Genomic DNA, 25,974 nt, shown 5'->3' on the forward strand with positions numbered 1-25,974 from the left:
AGCTCGGGCTGTTAAAGATTTGCTTATGCAAATCTAGAGGGAAGGTCACAAGCTTTGAATCTGAGAAGCTCTTAGAAACTTGTTTCTCTCCAGCTTCACATGAAATAGAGAAGAGATTTTTATTTTCTACACAGCAGATTTAGGTGATTTCTTTTATTATTATTAATATTAAACATATTTTTCTATAGCATAAAAATGCACAATGACACAAATGAGGTATCATCCTGGAAACTAGTCACCAAAGATAAAATACATCAGTACATATGAAATATACTGGAATATCGACAAGTGGCAGCTTATAACATTGATCCAGGGACAGGGAAAAACAGTAAAAGCACTTAAGTTTCAAAGGCTTACATGCACTCATCTTAACCACTCCATATGCATAAAAGGCAGCACAGTAGACACTAAATTATATTACATGACATAGCCACTCACATAGTCCAGACACACCAGCCTCTGAGGGGTGTGGGGAGCATCATCTATAATCTAGAAATATGGTCCTGAGGGACACATAGGAAATGAGTATGTGTAATTGAAGGCATGAAAAGAGCACGTCCCATTAGTGAGAGCAGAGGAAGTGTCATGGTACAAATGAGAGAGAGCAGGTCGCCGAGGTAACGACATTATGTTAGGGACAAAGTCTTTCATTGCACCTGTTATTAACCATTATCACTAGCTAATCACAGATTTGTTTTGGAGCATACAAATGTTCACAACTTGGATCTACAGTATGACTTATGCTTTTATTCAAAGGAACAATGACAATGATGTTAAAAAAAAGTCTGATGATGCGGAGTAGAAAAACACAGGCGTGAATGTGAGCACTCATGTTACCAGAGGTGTTCCCTGCTAAAACACAGTTTTTGAAAATATCCAGTACTTCACACAAAACAATGTTATCCAACAAATTAATCACAAACACTGTTACTTTAAAAGTGTTCAGTGATATTTCTAAAAACTAGACTAGAAGTGGTAGTAATCCTGTAGTTATCTGCTCACAAACATATAGACGACTGTATATATTAAAATAGATTATTAAGATATAATATGATCATATTTTACATTCAAGTAGACCTACATGTTATATGGCATTAGAAATGTATGAATCTAAAGAGGATGTTATCACAAAGTTGAGTGCACACCAAAGATTGAGGCTGTATAATTGTAAATGAGTGATGATGATGAAACAGCTGCACACGAGACAAAACAACAGTTTTAAATGTCGATGGCAGTTTTGTCCTCTCTTGTTTGTCCGCTGCCCACCCGTCTTCGACCCTCCAGCAGAAACGACAGAACTACAATCCAGCGCTGTACTAGCGACCTCTGGCGTGCTGAGCTTTCACACTGTCTGAAGTAAGTGGTTGTTCCCGTGGCAACGGCGTCAAACTGCTCGGTCAGTAGCCACACCTCCCACAAAAGCGTCAGTGCGTTCATAACTATCATGACCACGACCCAGAACTCCTGCCCTAACAGTGTGAGCCACAGCGACAGGCTTCGACTGCCGGCAGGCATCCTGTCGAACAGGTAACTTGTTGCCGTGGCAACAAAAAGAAGGTGGGCAATCGCCATGGAGAGGATGAAACAGAGGAAGAGGCGGTGGTTACCCCGGCCGACGCAGTGGTTGAGGAAAAGGCAGTGATGGTCGTAGTCTTTGATGCAGACGTCACACAGCTTACAGTGTTTAGTGTAGTCAGGCTGAAACAGCTGTGAGGAAAGAAAAAGGAAGAAAAGGAAAAGAAAAGACAGGGTGAGAAGACCAGCAGCATACTTGCAAAAACTAATGTAACTTTTTGTCAAGTTGTCATAACAAGGACATCTCAAACAATGTCAACTTTGCATCAAAAGTGACATACTGTAACTTACCGAATGACACTTAACAACAGCTGTCATAAATATTCATTGATGATGACAGGTGTCATGTCATGGTTATGACAGTGTTATGCCAGTCTTATGAACACGTATTAAAGTAAAGTCTTACCCAAGTTTTTTCTAAAGCATAAAAATAGTTCACCATAGTCTGTAAAAGTCTGTAAAAAATCATAAATATTCCATCATTGTCTTTTTGTAAGATAGAATACATGTCTGTTTGATATATGTGTATATCTGCAGATTCAGACAGACAGTGAGATAACTGGATACAAAGGTAAAATATGGGTGTATAGCCTACTGTGGGAATCCTGACCAGTGTGAATGTCTTACCTCACAGTATGGACAGAACCTGTGAGGGCTCTGGTTGTTCTCCACCAGGTCAGCGATGCAGGAGAATCGAAGATCTGCATCTGCTCTGTCCAGTGTCCCGGGGTCCTGTGTCAGGACCTTACAGAACAAACCAAGGACTAGGGAGAAGTGGACCATTGACACCTGGACCAGAGAACTGTTTGGCCACACACTTTCGCAAGGTTAAGGATGAAAACGTGTCATTTCAATAAACAAATATCCTGGATCACATTTACTGCACTGTGTATGTTTGAGTGTATAAGACAGTTAGGAGAGTAATGTTGACACTTGTAGACTCTACAAAATGCAAAGGGTTTATCCTTTGGTGAGTATGAATGTGCTTTGCAAAGGTCAGACCATGCTCATTAAATATGCTTGTTCAATTTTGATATTCATTGAATACAATTATAGACGGTTATAGATCTATATGCCAAAAATATGCATTGGTGCAAGGCTTACTTTGTTAAGGATATTAGGCATTATTTTTCCATAGAAGCAGAGCAGGGAGTGGAACAGGCCCGCTATGAGGGTTCCCAAGTAGATTGGGTTGGGTAACCTTGAATGTACAAATGGGTGTTACCACAAACACTAAAATACATTTTCTTTCATCTTTCTGATTAACATTCAAGGTTCTGCAATCTTTGTCAAACCTTTGGTATGTGGTCATGCGGTGGTATTGTGTGAAGATGCTTCTAGCCAGCCAGGGGAAGAGGAAGGCGCAGGTCAGACCCCCATAGCCTCCCAACATGGCTGCTATTAGCAGGATGGCAGCTCCACTCAGAGTTGGAAAAAATAGTGTCCAGTAGTATAAAACTGAAAATAACACAAATAACACCAAGCATAGTCATCATCACCATTGGTATCATCATTATAATCATTCTTGCTCTTGTTTAAGTGAATGATGAAAAATCAAACAGTAATATTTACCATGAGACTCTGTGGGATGGTGATGTTTTGGCTCATTAATGTGCCGAATCAGTAGTTTGGTGAGTTGCTGATGTCTAAAGAAAAATAGACAGTGTGGCCATCAGCAATACAATCCCAAGAGAAAATTGTAAAATCTAGAAAAGCAACCATGTTGTATATTTTAGAGGCACAGCGGGGTGTTAAAACACAGTTGCCTGCCAGTCAGTGTTTTTTCCAAATATTTCTGAAATCAGCAGCTTCACCTGAATGTTTTCCCCTGCTTGCAGAGATCCAGCGGTGTGAGGCCGCTGTGGTTCTTCTGATGGAGCATCCTGCATCCTGCCCTTTGCAGCAGTGTCCAGCACACCTCCACTCCGCCCCTCTCTGCTGCGACATGAAGCGCTGTCGCTCCCTGCTGGTCGACTGCCTCCACAGCACATCTCTGAGACACAAACAGGAGGGTTTGAGGTGCACAGCTGCTAAATGATGGTCACAGCTGCTAAAACGTGGTCACAGCTGTGCTGAGCCCTGCTACACAAAAGCATCTTTAAGATTTTACTGATCTTTGTCCCATTTCCAAGTTTTCTCTGGTTTGATGGGCCTTTGTGCCATTTTTGTACATTTATTTAGATGTTTTCATTCTTTCTCTGGTGATATTTCAGTTGATGTCTGGTTGTGATTTAATATGTGATAATAATATTATCTAAACTTTTCAATATGATGGGATACAATTCAATGGTACCCCATACCGCACCAAACTCATCATAGAGTTGAGTCAACAGCTAACAACCAGCTTTTATTGCTGGGAATGCAGTTTGTAGGACTGCAGTCAATGCCACCAATTGTATACACTGACAACAGTGTATACACCCACGTTTTTTTCCACAAGCCAGCTCTTTATTTCAGATTTTACACTAGATATTTTATGCAATGTTGTGTACAGATAGTAAGCTTAGGTTATTTGCTAGTGGATTCCTAACAGTTTTATGTGAATAAAAAACAATGAGATAAAGGTAAAACATTCTTGTAAATTCTCTGCTAGGGCAGCAACAGCTCTCATTTGACTCAGTGTTACCATCAACGCCATTATTATGTAGTTTTGAAACTGACCATGATGCCCCTGCTCACTGCGTGATGCCGTTAGTCAACTAGAGCATATGAGTGTGTGAGACAGTGAAGATTATATCATACCTGGTCTCTGAGCAAATACCGGACAACCTCTGTGTTGCCAGTGGATGCAGCCAGGTGTAGCGGTGTGACCTGGTACATGTCTGTATCTGAGAATCTGAACATTCCCGTCTCCCACAAATAGTGCACTGCAACGCTGGGGGCCATAAGATCAATAACAGTTAGTGTGAGAATCACAATTCTGGTTGTGACTGTGTCGTGACACAAAGAGAAAACACAAAAACAACACAGACATGTGCTGTTTGTTGTTTGCACTCACATGTTGCCCCCAGTGACTGCATGATGCAGTGATGTTTTTCCCTGCAGGTCTATGAGGCGCAGGTCTGCTCCATACTGCATCATCTGGTGTATGATGTAGATGTTCCCTTGCCTGACGAGAGTCAAAAATACAAACTGTTACTACACCATGAGGATTCAGTTGTGTTTCATTACCACTACAGAACAATTGCTCACCTGCATGCAAAGTGGAAGGCTGTCTGTCCTGCATCACAAGTCAAGTTAGGGTCAGCCCCGTTACTCAGGAAAAGGTCAACCAGGACACGTGTACCGTGGAGGGCAGCGTAGTGAAGCGGGGTAAAACCACCCCAGCCTGGATGAAGGTAAACACATGCACATGATCGCAGTCAGGGCTGAAGGTACTGACTTTACAATTTGATCTGCAGTCTCCGAGTCTAACAAGATAAGTCTGACACAAATGCACGGTGTCTTAGCCTGTTGATCGCCGAAACCCTCTGGAGCTGGGGTTAGGGTTCCCTTTGGCACAATGTGACTTTGTGCTGTGTTGTCACAGGATCTGTCCATCTAGATCTGTGCCAGACCATCTGACAGAGGAGCTGCAGCAGGGTTAGATTTCCCCTTGGCATTAGGACAAAATCACACCAGGAGACACTGAAGCATGATAAAATTTAAAATCGTCCTTACAATGATACAGTGAGGAATGAACCTATTTGTTTAGTGATAATACTTGCACGTGCAAGTTAATCTAGTTGCAAGTTTTAACAGATGTGTATTACAGAGACATGACAACAGGTATTACGGGTTTGTTGTCTTAATTCACTATGATCATCTGCAGTTTCCTGTCCGTCATATTAACAAATCAGGAAACAACCACAGTAGGCTACAGTTACAGGCTTTAACTGTGCATGTGCTGACAGGATCGCAGTGGCAAGTAGCGGACACAACACAAGCATGATCGTGACGTGGTTATTGCATTTGTTATTGCATGATCTTACCTTTCTGCTTGAGGACTGATCGATCACTTTGAACGAAGTGTATGCACTGTTCTACATCTCCTCTCTGTATACAGTCAAATATGTCTCCGCCGCTAACGGAGCACACAGGCATCGGATGCATTATGATGAGTGAGTGCACCACGGGAGCAGCCAGCTACTGTTATTTCCACAGTTTAAACATCAAACTGCAGCGGGAACAAAATCAGCTCATCGGACGAAAACGCTACAACATCATAATGTCAGACGAGAAGGGAGATCATCTTTCGCTTCAAAGTAACGGGGAGCTTTCATTGTGCTAAACTGATTGAGGCAGACCACGCCCTGGACACGTCATTGGCTTAGAGCTTACCCACGTGATCGGTGACGTCAGCGCGCAACAAGCCACGTGGTCCCTCTAAATAAGATAACACCAAACCGTCTTTGATAACGCCACACAACCGTTAATTGGCACCGTGTCACGCCTTAACCGGTCAAACTAGGTCCTGTTATTTAAGTTCACTTAATTTGTAGCGAGTCAATACAAGTCTTTAGCTAGAAACACAAAGGTTGAACATAAAACCACCGATGGCAAGAAATGGTACTCATCATTTATGCATCATTGTTGGTGGTAATTTTCTCTTTTCCAGTAAGATACAGAGGTTTTCAAAGAGTGTGTTTCCTCACTGGCCGAGGTCCACTTATTTGTTTTGGACATGAGAGGAATAAAGTCTTGTCAAAGCACTAAAATGTGGTGTTATTAGCAGGAGGGGCTGGAGTCAACAGAGCAGGAACCGGTGCCTGTCCGGCACAGGAGATAATAAAAGTGGCCTGGACAGAATGAGGGACAGACTGCGCCATGGAGCTGGTCAGTGTCCAGAGAGAAAGTGGCTGTGGGACCTGGACAGGTGGCGGTGATGACTGCAACCACTGAAGGTAGCTCAGCTGGCTAAAATCAATGTGACACAATAACATTATATTATAGGCTATTATTATCGCTCTTTGTGAACAAAACTCCACTGGACGCTCTCAGTGTATACACTTAGACTTTTCATGTCGGGCGAAGAAGTAATTAATCACATTGATAATGGTTAATAATGACAGTTTCAGTGCTCAAATGGTCACTGTTAGCATGCACAGCAGGGAAACACAGACAACAAGCAGCATGCGCCATCACGTCACCGGCTACGTTTACTGCTAAAATAAACTCTGTAGCTAAACAAAAGAGGGTAGGCTACATTATGACAGGTCGTTAAGGTTGTGCATTTTAATTTGTGTTTTATCTCTCAATATCTGGCGGTGGTCGTCGATGTATTTCTTTGTCATTATTCCCCACAAGATGGCGATGTTTAGCTAATATGCCACTACTGAGATAATCTATGTAGCCTACCAATGCAAACATTATACTCATTCAAACTACAGTAACATCATTATAAATGATAGATCGACATTATGAAAAAACAACAACAAATTCTGCATCAGACCTTACTTTTACCACTATTGCTTTATATTTTTAAACAAGATAGCCTAACACTGTTTGTTTCCTTGCTTTACTGCACCTTTTTAGCACTATAATAGTAACAGACCTGTACCTATTTGAAATTATTATCAGCAGACAAACGGACAAAAGGAAGTTTGTTCTAATTTTACACCTACAAGTCAAAGGCTTCAGTCAATTTATCCACATAAAAGCTGTGCCTGCTTTCATCTTTGTTGAATCATTGGCTCCTGTTACTGAGATTCATAATCATGCCAGCCTTACATGATCCGTCTATAAAAAGCAAAGGGACTCTTCTTCTCTGAGCAGTGGGAGGGCCCCATCCAACAAGCTAAACAAGAGTTTTTCACTTCTGCTTCTCTAAGGAAGTAAGAAGGCACATGACCAGGGCCAGCTGATGTGAGTTACTCCGCTTGTTCAAAGTTCAGTCTGCTTGCTGCAGATTAGTAAGGGGCGGGTAGTTTTACAGAAGGGTCGGCACAGTATAGACGCTAGTCATGTTGTAGCATGTGTCTGCTTGTCTTTTTCCTCCTGGCATGGGAACAGTGACAGACCACTCACTCTGGAATAACACAACACAAATGACAGTTTGCTTTTACAGCAAGGAGTCTCCCAGATGGCTCTCACACAGCTACAGGTAAGAATATGAAGACTTAACTGTGTTGCATGAATTTTCCTTTTGGAAAAAAAAACATGTTTGCATGTACCCATGTCCATATTTTCACTTTGACCTATTTGTTTCGCACTATAAAACATGATAGATATGTGCTGCTCTTTCAGGAGGGTGTAAACCTAACCCTTTTTTGCTGTTGGTTTGTCACACACACACACACACACACACACACACACACACACACATGAGGAAACATGAAAGTATTAATGTATTTGTGTGGAATGAGACTCTCCCTCTGCTTACCAGACCAGCATTACCGGCTCTGGCCTATAACAGTTCAGCAATCTCTGTCTAAAGATGTCCCTCATTGTTCATCATCTGTGTCTCAAAGCAGTAACTGACCAACCAAAATAATATCACATGTGGAAACAATCCTGTGGTCAAGCTTCGGCCAAACACTAACATGGCTGCTCCTCTTTTACACCAGGTGTGATGGAGAAGTGTGAAAACATTAACATTACAGACACACTTGGAAACTATAGATTATGATGAGGTTTTGATTGCCAAAGTATCCAAAGCTTTGACAATTGGTAACTAAATGGCCCTGAACATCATTAGATTTGATAAGTATCACATTTGTAACCTGCCCCTCTAACTCTTTTGGACTCTGCCCCAACATTTGATTAGCATTTGGAAACAAGCTAGCTTCTCCACAGTTGCATATTATTGCAAATCAAGTGTGTCTCTCATTGAAACTCCTTGAGAAAGTTGCCCATGCCTCCTTATCTCACCTCCATTTTATTCCAAAGCCCTGCTGCCGACCTCCTATCTCTGACCTTTAACTCCATATTCTGACCCAGGTCCACCAGGTCATCTCACTTGGGACACACAACGATTTCATACATCTAAGCTCGTGGGGTGACTGGGCCTTTGCTGTTGCAACCCCTAGATTGTGGAACAGTAGCTATACCCCTCTCTATCAGATCTGCACACAGGCTTTAATTTAAACACATTTTTAATCTTTGGGTATTTTTCTCTATGCCTTTAACAATATTTACTGATTAGCACTTTTTGATTTTTTATTAAGATTTTATTGTGCATCAAAATCATAACATCCTCTATAGTGTAAATAAAGAGGACTTGACTTGACTTGACATTTATTTGATTTAGGAAGAATAACATCAAGATTCTCAGTGTTTTGTGCATGTGCCCTTCAAAATACACATTCAGTTGTGAAATCCAGATTTCCTTCACTTGTGGGACGGACGGGACTGTTTATTTTAAATCTGTTGCGCAATTACTGTTGGTGACTAAACGCCACACGGGAGAAAAGGAAATAATATGACTAGATTCTATTAAAAAAGTGCTAAATATAGGTCATGCAGGGGAGGGTTTGAAACTTGAAATGCTTCCAACATTTGGGGTCTCAGCTTTCAAAGATGGCATTTAATGGCATTATATTCTTACAATTACTAAAAATTGGTGATCAATTATACTATATGAATCCCTTATGGAGGTTGATAACTATAGTTAATGAGAGTGGCACATGACTGCCAGTGGTCTTTTCCTCTTTATCTGGTGATTTTTCAATGTAGAAAGTGTACTCGGTTTATTTTGATACAAAGATTATAGAATTAATAATTATTTTGGATATTAGGTCATAAATAAATAATAGATAATAAACAAAGATGAAACATTGTGAGGATTTCTCATTTTCTGTCTTTCCTTTTTTCCCTCTAGGACCAGACAGCTAAAGGGGAGAGGATCAACAAGGAAACCGGTGAGCTCAGTGCTTCAGGGGAGTTACCTGTCTCGGTGGAGTTAAAGGAGCTGAAAGTGGAGGGCTCTTGTAGGAACCCCCAACTCGCCCAAGTGCTCAGAGAACGACTGCAGGAGCTGGAAATCCACACATACTCAAACTCTGACCACAGGACTGACCATGAACCTTTGGAGAAGAAAGAGGAGCATCTGGCTAAAGTCCTACCTCTCTACATACAGGTCTGGACCTGTGGGACAGCAGTGTGTCCCTGTTTGTCTCTCATTGTTCATTTTTCATTTTCTAAGTTATATTTAACAGCTCATCTGTCAACCAAGGGAGTTATTTGTTTTCTATTGGGAATGAAGTGGAAATTCTTCTGTTGTATAACTCTTTGATCCGCAACAAAGAGAGGCTGTCCACTGGAGAATCATTAATGGATCATGGCAGGAGAATTTAAAGTACAGCCAAAGCTCTAATTATTACCCTACTTTGAAAAGGTTAAATGGATGCCTCAGGCCACTGTGATCTAAAACACTGTTCCAGACTACTTGAATGAACAATTAAAACAACAGGAGTCAGATGTTTGGGCATCAGCTGATCCCACTACTGCACTGTCCTTTGAATGAATGCTTCTGTGGTTTCTTGGCAAAACAATAGTTTCCTGGATTGTCACATGAAAGCATCACATCGATAGCTTCAGGCCGCACTTTGATTTATTGAAAAAAGTGGAATTTCTCACTTTCAGTGCCTCACTTGCATCACAGTTGTGAAGAAACTCTTTTTACCCCCGTGCACACTGAAAAATTCCATTACTGATCTGTGTGTGTGTGTGTGTGTGTGTGTGTGTGTGTGTGTGTGTGTGTGTGTGTGTGTGTGTGTGCACGACTGCACGTGTGTGTGTAACACCATTGATCAGGCTTACAGCTGCAGACGTAATCGCTCTTTGGTTTGTGTGTGTGTGTGTGTTGTATGGATAAGCCTCATGACCAGAGATTTGACCAGAACGTAGGGCCTCACTTAAGAATAGCATACTCAGTGAAATGTGATATCCTCTTATGGAACTGAAAAGAGCATATGGTACGCACTGGCTTCTATTATTTATAGTGTAGCGCATTAGCAAAAGCACTTGAGATACAACTATAATGTGTTAATGGTGCTTCACTGAATATCATAATATATAGATACAGCATGAAATCCAGAAAGCCTCATATCTGGGAAAAAGGGATTTTTTTTGTGTCATTTCATTGCAGTCAGTTGCAAGTGTATTAATTTCTCCACATTTATTTAAAATGATCAATTAATACTCCTAATCATATACATAGGGTGCACATGTACACCTCAGTATAACCCAGATTTGTCAGTATGTTGTTAAACCTTTCAGAATAGTGTTGTTATTGCGTGTTGCAAACTTTGTAATCTTTGTATTTTTTATAATTACTGTTTTTGTTGAACAATCTCCCCTCTGATCCCAGATTTGTGAGGATGGTGCCAAGCTTGAAGGTTTGGACATCAAGGGGCTTGCAGCTCTCACTGTTGATACTGTGATTCATAACATCCACAACAGACTGGCGGAGAGGCCTGCAGGTACTGACGAATGCACACACATCAGTCATAGCAGCACATACAGCACAGTTATTTCCAGGTATAGGGACTTTCTACCTCATCTACCTGCTTCTCCTTTCCCAATGTGCTGTGTTTTTTTTTCTCACTAAATTTTTTAATGTTTCCTTGTGTTAAAAATGGAAAGCCAAGGCACCTACAGTCTGTTTATAAAAGTAGAACCACTTTAAATACAGTTTATTTCTCGATTTAATCTTGATGTTTATGTACAATAGGGGTTTTCTGGAGAATGCAACAAGATACTCAGCTTTTAGGGAAATAGACACTTCTGTTTTTTTGATGCAGCTGCATTATGGGCGAAAGTTTGACATGGTGTTACAGTAAATGGAGCATGTATTAGCAGCATACTACGTAACTCTCTCACAAACAAAAAATAATCATATAGGCTCAGCAAGCCTTTCTAGATGATTGACCTTTTTGACAACTGGTGTGTAGCCCAAAAATCCACCTGTCAAAAATAGAAATGAAACCATTTATGAGAATACATTACTGACCACATTATTTTAGATATGCATGTTGGTTTCTATTTGAATATTACTACAGTATGCTTGACTGACTTGTAAATATAGATTTTAAGGATATCGCAGAAGATAGAGAAGAAAAACAGCTGTATCTTGTAGCAGTCTTGCTGTCATTTTGTCTTTGTTTACAGCCTTTAGTCTTCTGGGGTCATGGCTCAGTAAATGTTGTGTCCTTTGTGTTTTCAGAGGCGGCTCGTGAAGAGGTAGTGTGGTTCTTCCAGAGACTGGATGATTACACAACATCTGAAGTGGAAGAAAGTTCAGGATGGCTGCTGTTAAAGTCTCTGTTGCTGCTGACAGCTGACAGCTCAGTGAGTGATAATTAACAGTTGGTTTTAAAATGAAGTGGATTTTGAGTGTAAGAAAGTGCTACACTTTCAGCTGATCAATGGGGTTTCATTGACTGATTTTTTAAGCAGTTGTGTTGACAGAAGTATTTATGGGTTAATGACCCTCATTTATGTGAAGTCCTTGATATAGTATATCATATCCACACACAAGTTCTCACCATCAGAAAGCATCAGTTCCCAAAACCAACAACATGGGCTGTTATTAGTATATAAATACCTTGAAAAAAAATAAAGACTCTTTTCTGAACTTCTTTTTTCTGAACTGCTTTAAAATTTCCTCATTTAGGTCTTTGGTGTTTTTAGATTATGTGTGAAAATGGTTTTTGATCTTTTTTTGTGTGTGTGTGTTCGTAGGATATATTATCCTGTGTAAACCCAGGGCTTCCTGCTGCTTTGGTAAAATGTCTGTACCTGCTAGTCTGCCTTCCAGCTAAAAAGGAGAACACAGCTACAGAGGAGACCTTTCAGGAGACACTAACACAAGTCAGTTGAATCACAAGTCACATTTTACTTTTTTTCTTACTCTTATCATTCTGCATCATACACTTTCTACCTACTTGCTGTGCTGCTTCTGTTTCCAGGTTCTCCTCCAGCTCTGTAGGCAGCCAGTCAACGTGGAGAGACTGGTAGAGACTCAGGAGCTGCAATGTCTTATCATTGGCCTCACGTCACTGTGGGATCAGACTAGCTCCTCCTGGAGGCACCAGGCCTCCCGTGTCCTCAAGGCAGTCTCCGCTGCAGCAACAAGCAACACTGTCCCCAGCTTGCTAGGTGAGGTAACTCAAAACTAGAGGGTCAAGTAAGATATCAGCTCATCTTCTAATCACTTAATTTCTATTCCACCCATGACACTGAACACAAATAAGGACAAATCCTGAACACAAGTCAGGAAAACAGGCTGCACGGAAAGTGAATAATTAGATTTTGTTAGGGAAGTGATTTGTACTGAGAGATATTTTTATTCCCGTAATGAGTTGATTATACAGTGACACATGACCACATATTCCGACAAGAGACACACTGCGTGCGTCTATGTTTCACATGATGTGTCCATCAGCATTGATGTTTCACTAAATATTCTTTTAAAAAGGTTTACTTTGATTTGTTTTGGACATTAGCATTTTCCAGCAGGACATTTTGCAAAACTGCAAATTACTATAGGCTATTATTAGGCCCTGAAATTCATATCAAACAGATATCATTGTCCTTTGGCAGTCATTTCTTGAACTCTTGTTTATTAACTATGTTCTGAGCAATTAGGACTTTGCTTAACAAGAATACTGCCTTTTCTGCACTAGGGAAGAATTGTGTGCGTATCTGCATCCAGAACCTGCTGCATATCAGTACTGATGTCTCGGGACCGCTGCTAGCTGAGGTGGCCGTGGCAGTCTTCAGCTTCATTAGAGATACCTATTCCCTCAATGCAGCCCTCTTCATTGAGTTTGACACCAACAATGGCTACCAGGCCCTTGAGAACATCTTAAAACGGTGAGATAAAATGATTCCAGGATTTTTTGTAAATAAGTAAATGAAAACCCATCAATATATAGCTCCTTCAAATAGTGCAATAATTCATGTGTGTCATGTTCTGCTCTGAGAGTCAGTATTGAGAAATCTGTATTTCTCTCTGCTACTGATTGAACTGTATCTTTTTTTGTCTTGCATCATCGTTTGGTCTTTAGCTGTGAGGAAGGTGTGTCCGTGGATCAGTTTCAGCCTGTGGAGGAGCTGCTGGCTCTCGTTGCGTCTTTCACTCTGCTTGGAAAAACTGAACTGAAAGTGGCTCTTTGTGTGACCAACCCCCAGCCTCCAAGCTTTAAGTTTGATCCACCGCTCACCAAAGGTAGGTCAAGTAAATCAAGTCGACAGAAGTTCTGTGTTGTTATTCTCTGGGTGCCACCCCCTAATTAACTCTAATGGCTGATTGTACCATGAGGATAAACTCTGAACAATCCTCTCAAAATGCAAACTCCAAACTATCTAATTATTATCACTTGCATAGCTCAGCAAAGGCATAGAGAGAGAGGGGGGTTGGCCCCCAAATGACCACACAGTTCATCCCTCCTTTGCACTTGCCCTAATATAACCCACCCAAATTGCACCACCCACTTTCCCCTTTCCCTGATTCACCATATACCCCGGCTCTCTACTCCCCCACTGCTACCCCACTGCAGTGCACAACACCCCTCAGGTTAACGCGAAGCTGAGGTGATTATGTCTGGGATGATGAAGTGGAGTCTTCCCCTCTAACTCTGTTAGGATGCCCCACATCTTTTCAACGCTGGCCTACAGCAAACAGCCATCTATCATTGATGCACACACACACCTCCATCCAGCACTCATAAACGGAGTGTCCAGAATAAACACACACATCCAAACATACACACAGACACACGATCGGGATACATCTGTCACGTTGAGAAGTAGATCTCTTTCCAGTGGAGGGTTCAGGGACTGCTTTGTGTTGATCTGATTTGATTCTGATGCAATTTTGATTAAATGTGAAAATGAATCCTATTACTAACCAGGTATATATTTTATTCACAACAAACAAAAGCACAATTTGGCGGCCCAAATCTAAGACCTTCTCTAAATATTTTGACAGTACACCAAACAAACCCTATCAGGGCAAATTATGCTGCTTTTCTTTTGCTTCCACGCGTGTTATGTTGTTTGTTCAATCTGTCTATGTATTTATAACTCAATTGGCTTCTTGGATTCAGCATGTGCTGTGTGTTAAAGGTGGTTTGTGATTTATTGGGTTTCCTTTTTCTATGAAATTGACTGACTGACCTTGCCAGAGTAAAATCAGATGAATCGAGCATTACATTCAAAACATCTTTTAGCTAAATTGACCTCAGGCTGATATTGGTTTGTTGGACTGTCCGTGACAGACTAGTACCAGTATATGTTCTCTTGTGCTTCAAAAAGTTGGGAAAAACAAATATGCAGACTGTGTTTTATTCATGCTGACCCATTTTAAAGCGCCCAAATCTCCTTTAACAAGTTAAGATTTTGCCCTCTGTCTCCAGGCTTAGCAGTAAAGAACCTGCAGGCCTTCCACCTGCTGCAGGCCTCTTTGCTGCGTTCCCAGGATTCCCTATTGTGCTGCAAGCTTCTTCGAACCCTGCAGACTATATGGGAGAGGGATGAAGCCAATTTCTTCCTATTGGAGTGGACGGTACAGTCAGTGACTCAGGTTGCTGCCTGTGTGTGGCGTAAACCAGCACCTGTCCAAAAACTGTTCTTTTCACTGCTAGAGATGGTACGACTTCTATTGTTGACAATACACTCTCTGTGCTTGTTTTTTCTTTGACAAAATGTGCCTATGGCGTTGTATTAAATCCTGGTTTCTTCCTACAGGTAGTATTTAAGTTGAACTACATCCCTCATGAGACCTTGCGTGCAGTGCTGTCTGTGCTGAAGCAAATCTGGGCTGGTACACTGGCTGGAGGGTTGGCGGGGAGAGAGTTTGGAGTGGTCGCTCTTAAGTGTTTTCACAGGTGAGCAGCACTGGTTGCTAAACTTACTCAGAGCTGTTCATAGTACTGTGTGCTTTCTCCTAAAGGTATCTCCAGTCAGAGTTTGTTGTTATCCTTTCAGCTTTCACTCATAATACTTAACACTCTCCCAGTGCAGGATGAAGTTATCAGTTTTCGGTATCAATACAACAACATATTTCTCTTTAAACTAGAATGTTTACTGAGTTGCATCATCCCTTCTCCAACTACTGACTGTGGTGCAAACAAACAGACTTCCTCCTTAGTGGCGGTAATTAGTAACCAACACCACAATTGGGATCTGCAGTGCTTTGTTTATACTCACATCTTCCTTGATATATGCTGAATAAGATCTGTCTCCTGCTCACCACAGGATGACGGTGCATAGTGGTTTGCTGGCTGAAGTGTTGAGTGACTGGGGTCTTCTGGAGCTGCTGCTCGGAGAACTGCGGAGGAGAGCTAAGATCCTCAGGAAAGCTGGAGTTGTTTCTTCCACAGAAACAAGTATGAACCAACATATTTATTTGTTCATTTTCTGATGTAATCATGATTTTACAACTCACAAGAACAGACAGACTGGTTAATTGCAAAACAACATGTCATTACAGTGAGCTTAAGCAACAAACCTGGTACAACTGTACATTAAATGTGTGTGAACTTTTGTGCTTGGCTTGCAGCCCAGTTTCACCTTTCACACTGCTCTTTACCTTGTGTGTGTACTATGTAATTTGCATCTTAAGTACTTGTGCTGTTCAGATCCCCTGGAACTACAATGTGTGGAGGACGGTGAGAAAATGCTCACAACTTGTATGCTTCAAGTTGTGTCCTCCCTCACTCTGCGTTCAATAAAAAACACAGGTACACACATCCAAATTTGTTAAAAAGTTTTTTTTTTCCTCTACATACAGTATATGGGGCTAATTCCGTGTGTATTCCAGTTTCAGTGCGAGACCTTGGCATGGTTCCCTACATAAAGATCTTCTTGGATGAGGATCAGTATCGAGGTCCCACCTTGAGCATTTTGGAGCAGCTAGCTGAGATAAACCCTGAGGAGTTCATGAGTACAGCCATAGGAGCCCTGTGCTCCTCAACGCAGCAGGAGCTTGGATTGAAGTGGGACCTTTTGCAGGTACAGTACTACCATCACAGACATCAGCATACACACATCTGATGTAGATATGCAGTGATCTCAGCTGAATTGAGAATGTAGTCTCCACTCTACATCAAATCATAACAAATTGTAATGCACTTAAAACATAATAAGCTAGTGAATTTATTTTCTTAGCATGTGGGACCCCGATTACATTATGGACAAATGCAGATTGATTTGCTAAAACGGGTTTAGCTGTTAACTCTGGACCAATTCAATTAGGCCAGCAGCCTTGTGCTGTGCTACTATGAAGATTGCAACCTCTATCAGATCAGTGAATGGGACAGAGATCTGATTAAGCCTAACTAAGTTACACACCTACTGTATGTGTCCGTTTTTATAGATGGGAGAGAGAGGAGCACTTACTTGCAGATATTGTGTGCATTCAATGTGTGTGAGTGTTTGAGAGTACTTGTTTGTGCATGCAGGCATGGCCGCGCCTCTGTGTGTGTGTGTGTCTCTGTCTCTGTGTGTGTGTGCCTGCGCGTGCTCTGTGCTAACATGGTTAAAGCAAGTGGCAATCAGATTGGGTACAACCTGGGTTGGCAAGTGTTGAGAGCCATTGTGATTACTCCAGTTTCAGTTAATCACATTTCCCTCTGCGTTCTGTCTCACACATTACCTACCTGATGGATTAGCTCTTTAAATTGAATAAACCTAATGTAATTTTGTTCACCTCCAAAAACTAGTTACCAGAAATGATTTATGATATATCTATATGTTTCATCTATTTTTCATGACATTGTTTTAATTGACTAGGGAGATGCTTTTAGAAACCAAGACATCGAGGCAAGCTTAGTGTCTATCAAAATACATTCTGTTTAAAGTACAGTAAACAGGATCTGCTTTGTTACAGTACATGTACTGTATCTGGTAATCCTACATGTCCGCTGTCCACATCTCGCTCCTCTCTGCTGTATTTCAGTCTGTGCTGAAGGTGCTAGAGAGCCCCAACAGCTGGGAGGCCTTCAGGAGAGCAGGAGGCTTCACTGGACTGCTGTCTCTGATGATCGACTTGGAGGGAGCTTTGTCCGACCCTCCGCAGGGGGAAGTGTGGAAGTCCTTGGGCCATCAACCGCTGCTGGACCTCCTGCTCCTTGGTCTTCACATCCTGGCCTTAGCTGTGCACCTTCACCCTGTTAATGCACACTATTTTGAGACTGATGGATTTTATGAAAGGCTGGCAGAGGCTTTGCTCCAGCTGGGCTGCTTCCACAATGAAGGCCTTGAGAAAGAGAGGTGGAACGAGAAGGAGGCCTCCTGTCCCAAGACTGCAATGGACAGTCCATCACCTGGGAAGAGCTTCCAACAGTTTATTGAGTTAGCAGAGGCCACTGAAGCTCCCTCCTCTCCCTCCACCACACCACAGACCATTCTGCCTGTTTCTCTTGGGACATGTATAAGGCTGCTGTCCTATCTTGACCAGTTTGCCACCGGGGCCTACTCTCCTCCGGAGTTAACTGTGGGACAAGAGCCTGAGGATGTGTCTGACGTAGATAAAGAGAAACAAAATGGACCATCGGGGCATGAAGGAGTGTATTCTGGGTCCCCTCCTGTCCACTTGGGATCAAGCCCACAGTCAAGTGACATACAGGGAAGATCCAGAGGCACAGCATCCAGTATTTCTACAGTCTGCACAGAGTCTCAGTACAGGTGGATATTTGAAACCATTTGGAGGTTGTTGAAGTTTCAGCCATATTCCTGTACAATATTTTTTTGATATTCAAATTAAGATTGTTGAGATCTTTTTTTGTTTTGTTTTGTGTTTTTTCCACAGTAGGTTCACCTGCGATCATGTTATTCTTCATCCAGGAGCCACCCGAGTTATAATGACCCTCCTTCCAGCAGTCTTTACTCCCAAGGACCCTCAGGTACCTTTATAGGCTGAACATTTTAGGGTCCCCAATGGCATATACTATTTAATAGATTTTAATAATTTAACACACCATACATGATAAGACTCCAGTATGAAACATTTTTTTCAATCTCTCCCAGCTCTCTTTGGAGGTCCAGTTCTCGCTGGTGCACCATATCCAGGCCATGGTCAAACCTGAGCGCAACCGGCAGATACTGTGTGAAGCGGGCCTGGTCTCCACACTCCTGACCCACTGTCAGAGCATGTTGCTAGTTCCAAACCACCCATTACATCTACCAGTTACACGGATCGTGGAAAAGCTCTCCTCTCAGGCCATCACACATTCAGACTTCAGGTGAGACACTTTCAGTATCTGTGGTTCAGACACATGCACTTTTTTAGTGCAAGGGGGATGAAGAAACATTTTGCCTTTTATAATCTTTTCTCAGTATTTGTGCAAAGGAGATACAGTGTTTGATTTGCTTTATTTCTCGCTGTCAGAAAGTTTCTGTGTTTAGGAGACCCTCTCATGTGTTTGGCAGGCAGAGCAGCAACACGTATGTACACTATTTGTTTTGTGAAATATTTTTATGTTGTTTCTTGCATGCTATTACTGAATTGTTTGGTTTATATTTGTCTTTCATACCCTAAACAAAGCAGATCACATATTCAGTTTTGGTTGTATTATCTAAACCCAGGTCACAGTACAAAGGCAGATAACTCATCACGACCTAAAGCGAGGAAACTGAAGAGGGCATTCAGCTTGTTAAAATCCGCAGCTCAAAGGGAAGCCCCTGTTGGCTCAGCAGTTCCTGTCCATCAGATCATCAGCCTGGTGTCCATGACATCACCGCGCACCTTCAGACCACACCGAGTCTCGTCCTCGCCTGCTTTTGTAGAATTTGACATGAGTGAGAGTGGATATGGGTGAGTACGTCTTTTACTGGGTTTCTGTTTTAACGCAGTCCTGCAGAGAAGTGACCAGATGATTTGATCAAATGTTTTGTCGTAGGACCATGCAATAGAAAAGAATTTATAAAATCGGATACATGTAAGAATGAAAAAGACAAAGTATTCGTGTAAATGTAATGTAAGAACAACATTTATTTACTTGTTTCTTGACTTGGACATATGCTTTGCAGCTGCCTGTTCCTGCCCTCTCTGGCTACAGTGAAAGGAGTGACTGCTGACTCAATCTCGACAGGTGGAACTGGAAAAGGTGGGGGATGAGTCTAGGTTTTTGATACTCACACATATGTTAGTAAATTTTAACAAAATGTCTAATCGTCTCCCTTTCACTTTCATATTTTAGACTGCCGAGGGTTTCCCCCTGCAGCTGGTCTCTCATTTTCCTGCTGGTTCCAGATCAACAGGTTCAGTTCAGCCTGTGACTCTCACCCAATACGTCTGTTGTCAGTGGTGCGTCACATGTCCCGGACTGAACAACAGTACATCTGTCTGTCAATCTCCTTCTCAGCCTATGATGGCTGTCTGGTCATCTCCACAGAGGAGGAGGCATTAGCATACCTGGGTAAGAGCGATAACAGTTTGGTCAGCATTTGCTGCCTTTATTGACTGTCAAGAAATTAGCTTTCTAGCTCGTCTTATCAACCGTCAGCCACTTCTTATCAGCTGTTGTAAAAGTGGGCCCTGCACAGTAGTTACATGATTAGTTTATAATGGATACTGATTGACTTAGTATCTTTCTTCGTGTCTCTTAACAGATATGATGGAGCCAGAAGTTTCCACTCCCACTTCTCTGCCTACATCGCTGAGGCTCCGCTGCTCCAGCATGCTGGTCCCAGGTCAGTGGCACCATCTGGCTGTGGTGATGGCCAAGGACGTTAAGAAGAGCTGTCTGACCTCAGCTTACTTCAACGGCAAGGCACTGGGGACAGGAAAGGTATGACAAGAGGAGAGCGACCCTTTAAACTAATTTCAGTTTGAATGTGCCATTCACTGTGTATATTCATACGAATGTATCATAGACATTATTATCATAAAGAAATAATGCCTGTGCCTGTGCATTTTCTCTTAGATGAAGTACATTCAGCCATTCCCCGGTCAGTATGTTTCCATGGACCCCACAGCTTTGATTGACGTGTATGGACTGATAGGAACGCCAGCTCTCTGGAAGCAGCACGCTGCTCTGGTGTGGCGAGTCGGCCCTTGTTACCTGTTTGAAGAGGCTCTGAGCCCTGAGGCCGTGGGTGTCATATACGCACAAGGAACTGCATACCAAGGCAACTTCCAGGCTCTGCTCAACATAGGTGAGTCACAAGGTCTTGTGCAGGAATTTCCCAGGATTACGACAGAATGTATTCTAGCCAACCTTCAGTAAGCCTCCCTGGATAAAAGCCAACAACACAAATTGAATCTAAATTTTTTATTTTTTTTTGGTAACAAGTGACCATAGATAAAGATAACATTTATTTTTAGATTATTTATGAATGTAGTTTTGATCAGAGATCTTTATTTTTTTCTTTAATCCATGCAATGGCATGCAGGAAATGATGTTGTCATGGTGCTCATCACATGCATGATTGTTTTTCTCTGCAGAACAGATAATGTGCTTCGTTACACAGTATACACTGACACAGAACAACTCAAACAGCTTAATACTTAAGCAACTTATGGGTCATATGAACATATTGATTGATATTTTCAAATTAATTACATCTGTTGTACCACACCACACCTTGTTAAACCCTTTTTTTTAAAATATATATTTATATTGTAATTCTAGTTCACTGGCTGTGTTCTCACAACTGTTTGTGTCCAGGCCATAATCCAGATGCTGAGCCTCTCCCTCCCAGGTTGGTTCCTGAGGAAAGGATCTCATTTGGCATCAACCCAGCGATTTCTACATTAACAACGGTTGTGCAGATCAGAGAGGATTACAATGAGGTGGACTGCAGACTAATTGCTAAAGAGGTACAGTAATGTTGCAATTGGCGCCCACGCATGTGTTTGTTGTTTTTATGCAGAGTGACAATCATTGTTTCTAATTACAGATGGGGATAACATCTCGGGATCAATCCACCCCGGTGTTCCTTGCGCGAAACATCAGCCAGCACCTGAGTGGTACAGCTCGCACCATAGGAGCAGCGCTGATTGGCCATTTTGGTAAATAACGCATTCATTTGAAAAAGTTGATTCAATTCTTGTATACAGTATACATTTGCTAAACTCACAGCGTCTCCCCTTTAGGTGTGCGTACATTCACTCCAAACAGTGCATCCAATGGTTTCCTGTATGTTGGTGGACCTGCTGTTGTTCTCAGTTTAGCTGCTATGGCTCCAGATGACAACTCTCTGTATGCAGCACTTAAAGTTCTTCTTTCTGTGCTGGAGACCAACTCTGCCATGCAGCAGGAAATGAGCCGCATTAACGGATACAAGGTCTGTCAGATCATATTTAAAATCATTGGCGCGGCAGCTCATTATGTATAAAGACATTTCAAAAGCTTTTATTTAATATTGTGACCGGTTCTTGAACTGAATTCACTTTCCCTGTAGCTGCTAGCTTTCCTGTTGAAGATGAAGAAAAATCTGGTCACCCACAGAACCCTTCAGCTGGTTCTGCATCTCTCAAGTTCAGTGGAGCTGAGCTCTGGGTCTGGTTACCTACAGAACATACCTGCTTTCCAAGCTCTGATGTGTGACCTGGAGGTGAGAGTCCAAAAAGTTGAATGAATGTAGAGAAAGGGACTTTTACATATATAAAAATGATATTTTTTTTAATTGCATCTAGAAGCTAATTGTTGTCAATTATACCTGTTGTATTCACTGTTTTCAGGTGTGGCAGAACACATCAGATAATCTGGACCTTTCAGTTCTGAACCACATCGCTGAAATCTTGAAATCCTCAAGGTAATTTCCTCAGCTATCAGTGTGCGAACACTCCACCACGTTGTAGCTTTAATCTGATTTATTATTAACTTACATGACCAACAGGTTATGTAACACAATAAAGGGGCTCTTGTTCAGGATTGACGACGAACTCTATCGGCTGTTCTGTCAACATCTGCAGTGGCCTGTCATCAATATCACAGAAATGTGCAACAGAAATAGTCGGGGGAATGTTGAACAGAATCAGTCACAGAGGCTGAAGAGAAGAGCATGACTGAACATGTGCATGGGTTGCTGTATTAGATTATCTGTCTGTGGGAACAGATTGATATCGGTGCTCTGTCTGTTTTTCTCTGTGTGTCCTCAGTAGTGACAGCAGGAATGCAGCGGTCATGCACACTGTAGGTCTGCTACCAAAGCTGCTATTCGAGCTGTCCGGTCCTGCCGTGACCCTTCGTAAGGTTAAGATCATCACCTGTGTCATCACATCCCTCCTAAAAACTCACTTCACCTCTCTGGACATGAGCAGGTACAGTTTAAGAATACACCCTGTGTGCTCCTGGCATCAGTTATGTTTTTATGAATAACCTTGTATGTAAAGTTTGTCCTTTTTATTTATTTAGACTCGGACTCTTTCTTGTCTACACACTCCCTCCTCTTAATGATAAGACTGAAGGCAAGGAGCTGTCTGACAGTGATCTTTCATTGGACGCAGCAGGTAAAACATATAACATACAGTAAAATCACAAGTTGCATAGTGCTTTACATGGCTCATGGATGACACAAGTTTATCACTCCTGTGCTGCAGCTCAGAGTTCTGATCCAGCCAGTCTCATCTGCATCCGCAACCAGCTGCTGCAGGTGCTTTGTGAAATCTTCAACTCAGAGAGTCTCCTAATCAAAGAGTGAGTAGCATCTGTTACTGTTTGCTTATTTGCCCAGTATAATGTCATGGCAGCAACATAAACTGAGTTAGCCTGTCGTGTCCTTATTCCCCTCTAGTCAGCAGAAGACAGTGTTTGATTCCCTGGGCAGTGATTGGTTCCTGCTCTTCCTTCAGCCCCACCTTCACTCCTCTACTTTGAAACTGAGTCTGGTCCTGCTCACGCACTTTCTGTCCAGCCAAGACCAACAGAGCAGCTTCAGGGACGGGGTGCTCCCAGGAACACTTATTGAAGGCTTGGAGGAGCCTGTTGGCGTCATGGGTAAAATAATAATTTCTCATAATGGAGCAGAGAAATAATTCAGAGTTGTCATTTTAACCCATTTCAGTGAAATCAAATTATAATATCATGAATTATACTTAGGGCTGTCAAACGATAAAAAACTTGATTAATTACAATACTACTGTGATTAATTGTAATTAAATACTACATTTTATACAGTATATACTAATATTACTATTTACTATTACTATTTTTTCTTATATAGTATTGAAGGATGCAATTCATGTACCAACAGTTAATGCATTAGAATTTAAGGAAGCAGATTGGTGAAAAACAATAACATTATAGTGTATTTTTTCACATCAGCACTATATTTTGATAGTGTTTTAAACAAATGCCTTTGTGCACCTCAACCATCATAAACTTCTTTCATTATTTTCTTGCCTTGTCACCAGACAACCTTCGAGCCCATTCTTGGTCTTATGAGTGTCTCACCACCACATGTCGAGGCTTTGATGTTCTGCAGGAGCTGCTGATCAAACACCCTCACCTGCCTCAGGTGTACGAGGCCCTGGCTGCTCTGCTGCTGGGGAAAACAATCAGCCACACTACACAGGGGAAGGTGGGTAATTTTTTTTTTTAATTTTTACAAATCATCATCTGAATAATCCCAGACATAATTCTCACATTGTGCGTCATCTACAGGTGCATTTGGATGATACCCTACAGTCACTGATTGACAGCCAAGCAAGCAGTCCAGCTCAGCAGCTCTGTGTTGAGGCTGCTACAATACTGCTGGAATTAGTCAAAGTCATCATTACTCAGGTAATAATGTAATAATAAGCTTGTGTCTTCTCAGTATTTTTCACACAACCTCACAACGTGAAATGCATTTATTTTTTTGTGTGTGTTTTTAATAGTCTGTTCCTCCAATGAAGCACATGTCAGGCACAGATGCATCATGGGAGTGGCAGCTCCCAGCAAGTGTGATGCAGTTCTTTTGCCTTCTTCATAACCTCCGGCCAAGAGACCCACTGTGGGCATCTCCAGAGTTCCTGCATGCACTCGCTGTAGTCATCTACCCTCTGGACGGGTCAGAGGTTTGTCTGTTCGTCTGGGTTAATTAAACCTCTGTGGTTCTCATCTCTGTGGTCTGACTCACTGGTGTGGTCACTCATTTCAGTGTGTCGGTGAGGCTTGCCTAATGAGTGAAGGCGAGGACATTTTCAAGATCTATCAAACCAAGAAGCCAGTGTGCGACTTCATCCGAATACTGCTAATGGACTGTCTGCTTAATGTTTCTGCCAACACCAACACAAATCCTCTTGTTCTGCTGCTTGAGGTAAATTCACACACCTATATTTACCCATAATACTCCTGAAACTATCACCAATATTGTATTCCCACTGAAAAGGCTCCTCAATATGCTTCAATACTGCAAAACTCTCATGTCTCCAGAAGGTGCCACTCTTTGCTCAGTAACTGAATAAGGCTGAGCCAAAGTGTCGTTGATAAAATTATTCACCATTAGGATAAAGAAGGCTAATTATGAGATTTTTGTAATGCTGGTTTCAGTTAGTCAAGCCTAACCTGTACGGACACACACCACCATCAAGTCAGGCAATATTAGAAAATACAGACAGAAAAAAATACACTATATTTTAACGTTTTCATCGTTTTGAATTTTATCATTGTTTTATTTCAACATTTTTTGTCGTTCTTCAGTTCCAAATCAGCATTGGATAAGCTTTTCTAACAAAAACTATATACATATTGCAGTTTTCTCCTGATGGTGCATTGCTGGAACAGAGGCAGACTTTCCACACTGAGCTACTGGAGCTGATGATGGACATCATCCACATGCTCAGCCATGAGGAAGAAAACAACACTCATCTCAACTCACAAGGTAGAGTTTCCATGCATGATTTCCTCCTTCCGGCCTGACTGTGTCAAGGCAGAAAATTCTCCCATCTGAACTCATGACTTGACTGTATCTCTTAGACTCGACTGAGAGGCCTGAAGGACAAATGATGGCCACGTTGCTGGAGAACGTGGTGCTCTTCAGTAAGACTCTGCTGCAGAAGCTTTACAGTGGGACATTCGTGGGAGACTCTGAGAGTTTGATCAACTTCCTCGCAGATCAGATTGTGGTGGTGAGAAGAATAAATTGACTCTGTGCAGACCTGGTTTTAACATCCCATCTCAGGTGATCCAGTCATGAGTAGACAACTCTTCTCTCTAAGTACAGGCGTGAACACACTGGAGATGCATTGAGGACACATTTTAGATCTCATCACTCAGACCACAATTTGAGTTGGTGTGAAAGATGAGATTTAATTCTTTTAGCAATGTCTATGCAAATGGGTCCTGGGCTGCGTTGAAGGGCTGACGGTCTCTTCTGCAGTCTAATGAGTTCTGCTGCTGTTTCATAATGAAACAAAAATATTTTAACTTTTTCAAATTGTTGAAACTTTATTTGATTATAGAGCCGTGCAGCTCTACAATTTTCTTTGTGCCTTGCTGTCTCTCACACATTGATTGATCACAAAACATGAATGTTAACACTGAG

The 25,974-nt window shown here is 41.8% G+C and overlaps 2 protein-coding genes across 5 annotated transcripts in view; one reads left to right on the top strand and one right to left on the bottom strand.

The window, feature by feature from the left end:
- Positions 1-421: 421 nt before the first annotated feature.
- LOC146973527 (uncharacterized) lies at positions 422-5,875 on the bottom strand. Its single transcript, XM_085800174.1, has 10 exons — positions 5,547-5,875; positions 4,768-4,903; positions 4,574-4,684; positions 4,318-4,450; positions 3,390-3,568; positions 3,148-3,221; positions 2,871-3,033; positions 2,694-2,776; positions 2,203-2,393; positions 422-1,707 (listed from the first exon to the last, which is right to left on the bottom strand). The coding sequence occupies exons 1-10, from the start codon at positions 5,665-5,667 to the stop codon at positions 1,219-1,221; spliced, it is 1,680 nt and encodes a 559-aa protein (XP_085656300.1). The 5' UTR covers positions 5,668-5,875; the 3' UTR covers positions 422-1,218.
- A 1,526-nt stretch (positions 5,876-7,401) lies between these two features.
- Positions 7,402-25,974, top strand: part of wdfy4 (WDFY family member 4) — a 38,107-nt gene continuing 19,534 nt past the window's right edge. The window contains exons 1-37 of one of the 4 annotated variants that reach the window (XM_085800175.1): positions 7,402-7,657; positions 9,374-9,631; positions 10,865-10,976; positions 11,720-11,844; positions 12,238-12,366; positions 12,465-12,654; positions 13,182-13,371; positions 13,566-13,726; positions 14,916-15,148; positions 15,247-15,386; positions 15,757-15,887; positions 16,140-16,241; positions 16,322-16,512; positions 17,459-18,186; positions 18,311-18,404; positions 18,529-18,743; positions 18,890-18,945; positions 19,087-19,315; positions 19,531-19,607; positions 19,701-19,919; positions 20,113-20,291; positions 20,427-20,658; positions 21,171-21,322; positions 21,403-21,514; positions 21,599-21,789; positions 21,907-22,059; positions 22,187-22,260; positions 22,607-22,768; positions 22,863-22,957; positions 23,048-23,144; positions 23,242-23,444; positions 23,861-24,027; positions 24,111-24,230; positions 24,326-24,505; positions 24,589-24,747; positions 25,185-25,311; positions 25,407-25,558. In XM_085800175.1, the coding sequence (XP_085656301.1) occupies positions 7,637-7,657; positions 9,374-9,631; positions 10,865-10,976; positions 11,720-11,844; positions 12,238-12,366; positions 12,465-12,654; positions 13,182-13,371; positions 13,566-13,726; positions 14,916-15,148; positions 15,247-15,386; positions 15,757-15,887; positions 16,140-16,241; positions 16,322-16,512; positions 17,459-18,186; positions 18,311-18,404; positions 18,529-18,743; positions 18,890-18,945; positions 19,087-19,315; positions 19,531-19,607; positions 19,701-19,919; positions 20,113-20,291; positions 20,427-20,658; positions 21,171-21,322; positions 21,403-21,514; positions 21,599-21,789; positions 21,907-22,059; positions 22,187-22,260; positions 22,607-22,768; positions 22,863-22,957; positions 23,048-23,144; positions 23,242-23,444; positions 23,861-24,027; positions 24,111-24,230; positions 24,326-24,505; positions 24,589-24,747; positions 25,185-25,311; positions 25,407-25,558 (6,156 nt within the window). In that variant the 5' untranslated portion in view covers positions 7,402-7,636. Of the gene's footprint in view, positions 7,658-9,373; positions 9,632-10,864; positions 10,977-11,719; positions 11,845-12,237; positions 12,367-12,464; positions 12,655-13,181; positions 13,372-13,565; positions 13,727-14,915; positions 15,149-15,246; positions 15,387-15,756; positions 15,888-16,139; positions 16,242-16,321; positions 16,513-17,458; positions 18,187-18,310; positions 18,405-18,528; positions 18,744-18,889; positions 18,950-19,048; positions 19,316-19,530; positions 19,608-19,700; positions 19,920-20,112; positions 20,292-20,426; positions 20,659-21,170; positions 21,323-21,402; positions 21,515-21,598; positions 21,790-21,906; positions 22,060-22,186; positions 22,261-22,606; positions 22,769-22,862; positions 22,958-23,047; positions 23,145-23,241; positions 23,445-23,860; positions 24,028-24,110; positions 24,231-24,325; positions 24,506-24,588; positions 24,748-25,184; positions 25,312-25,406; positions 25,559-25,974 lie in introns of all 4 variants that reach the window. The other 3 variants (XM_085800176.1, XM_085800177.1, XM_085800178.1) reach the window with 3 other exon arrangements.

This window comes from Trachurus japonicus, chromosome 15 (genome assembly GCF_045865225.1).
Source record: "Trachurus japonicus isolate A0001 chromosome 15, Traja_1.0".
NCBI classification, from domain to species: Eukaryota; Metazoa; Chordata; class Actinopteri; order Carangiformes; family Carangidae; genus Trachurus; species Trachurus japonicus.

Coding starts and splice junctions, on each gene's coding strand:
- LOC146973527 (XM_085800174.1), bottom strand. CDS start 5,667: ATGCATCCGATGCCTGTGTGCTCCGTTAGCGGCGGAGACATATTTGAC. Junction 4,904..5,546: donor ATCAGTCCTCAAGCAGAAAG/GTAAGATCATGC, acceptor ACCTTCATCCAG/GCTGGGGTGGTTTTACCCCG. Junction 4,451..4,573: donor GCAGTCACTGGGGGCAACAT/GTGAGTGCAAAC, acceptor TATGGCCCCCAG/CGTTGCAGTGCACTATTTGT.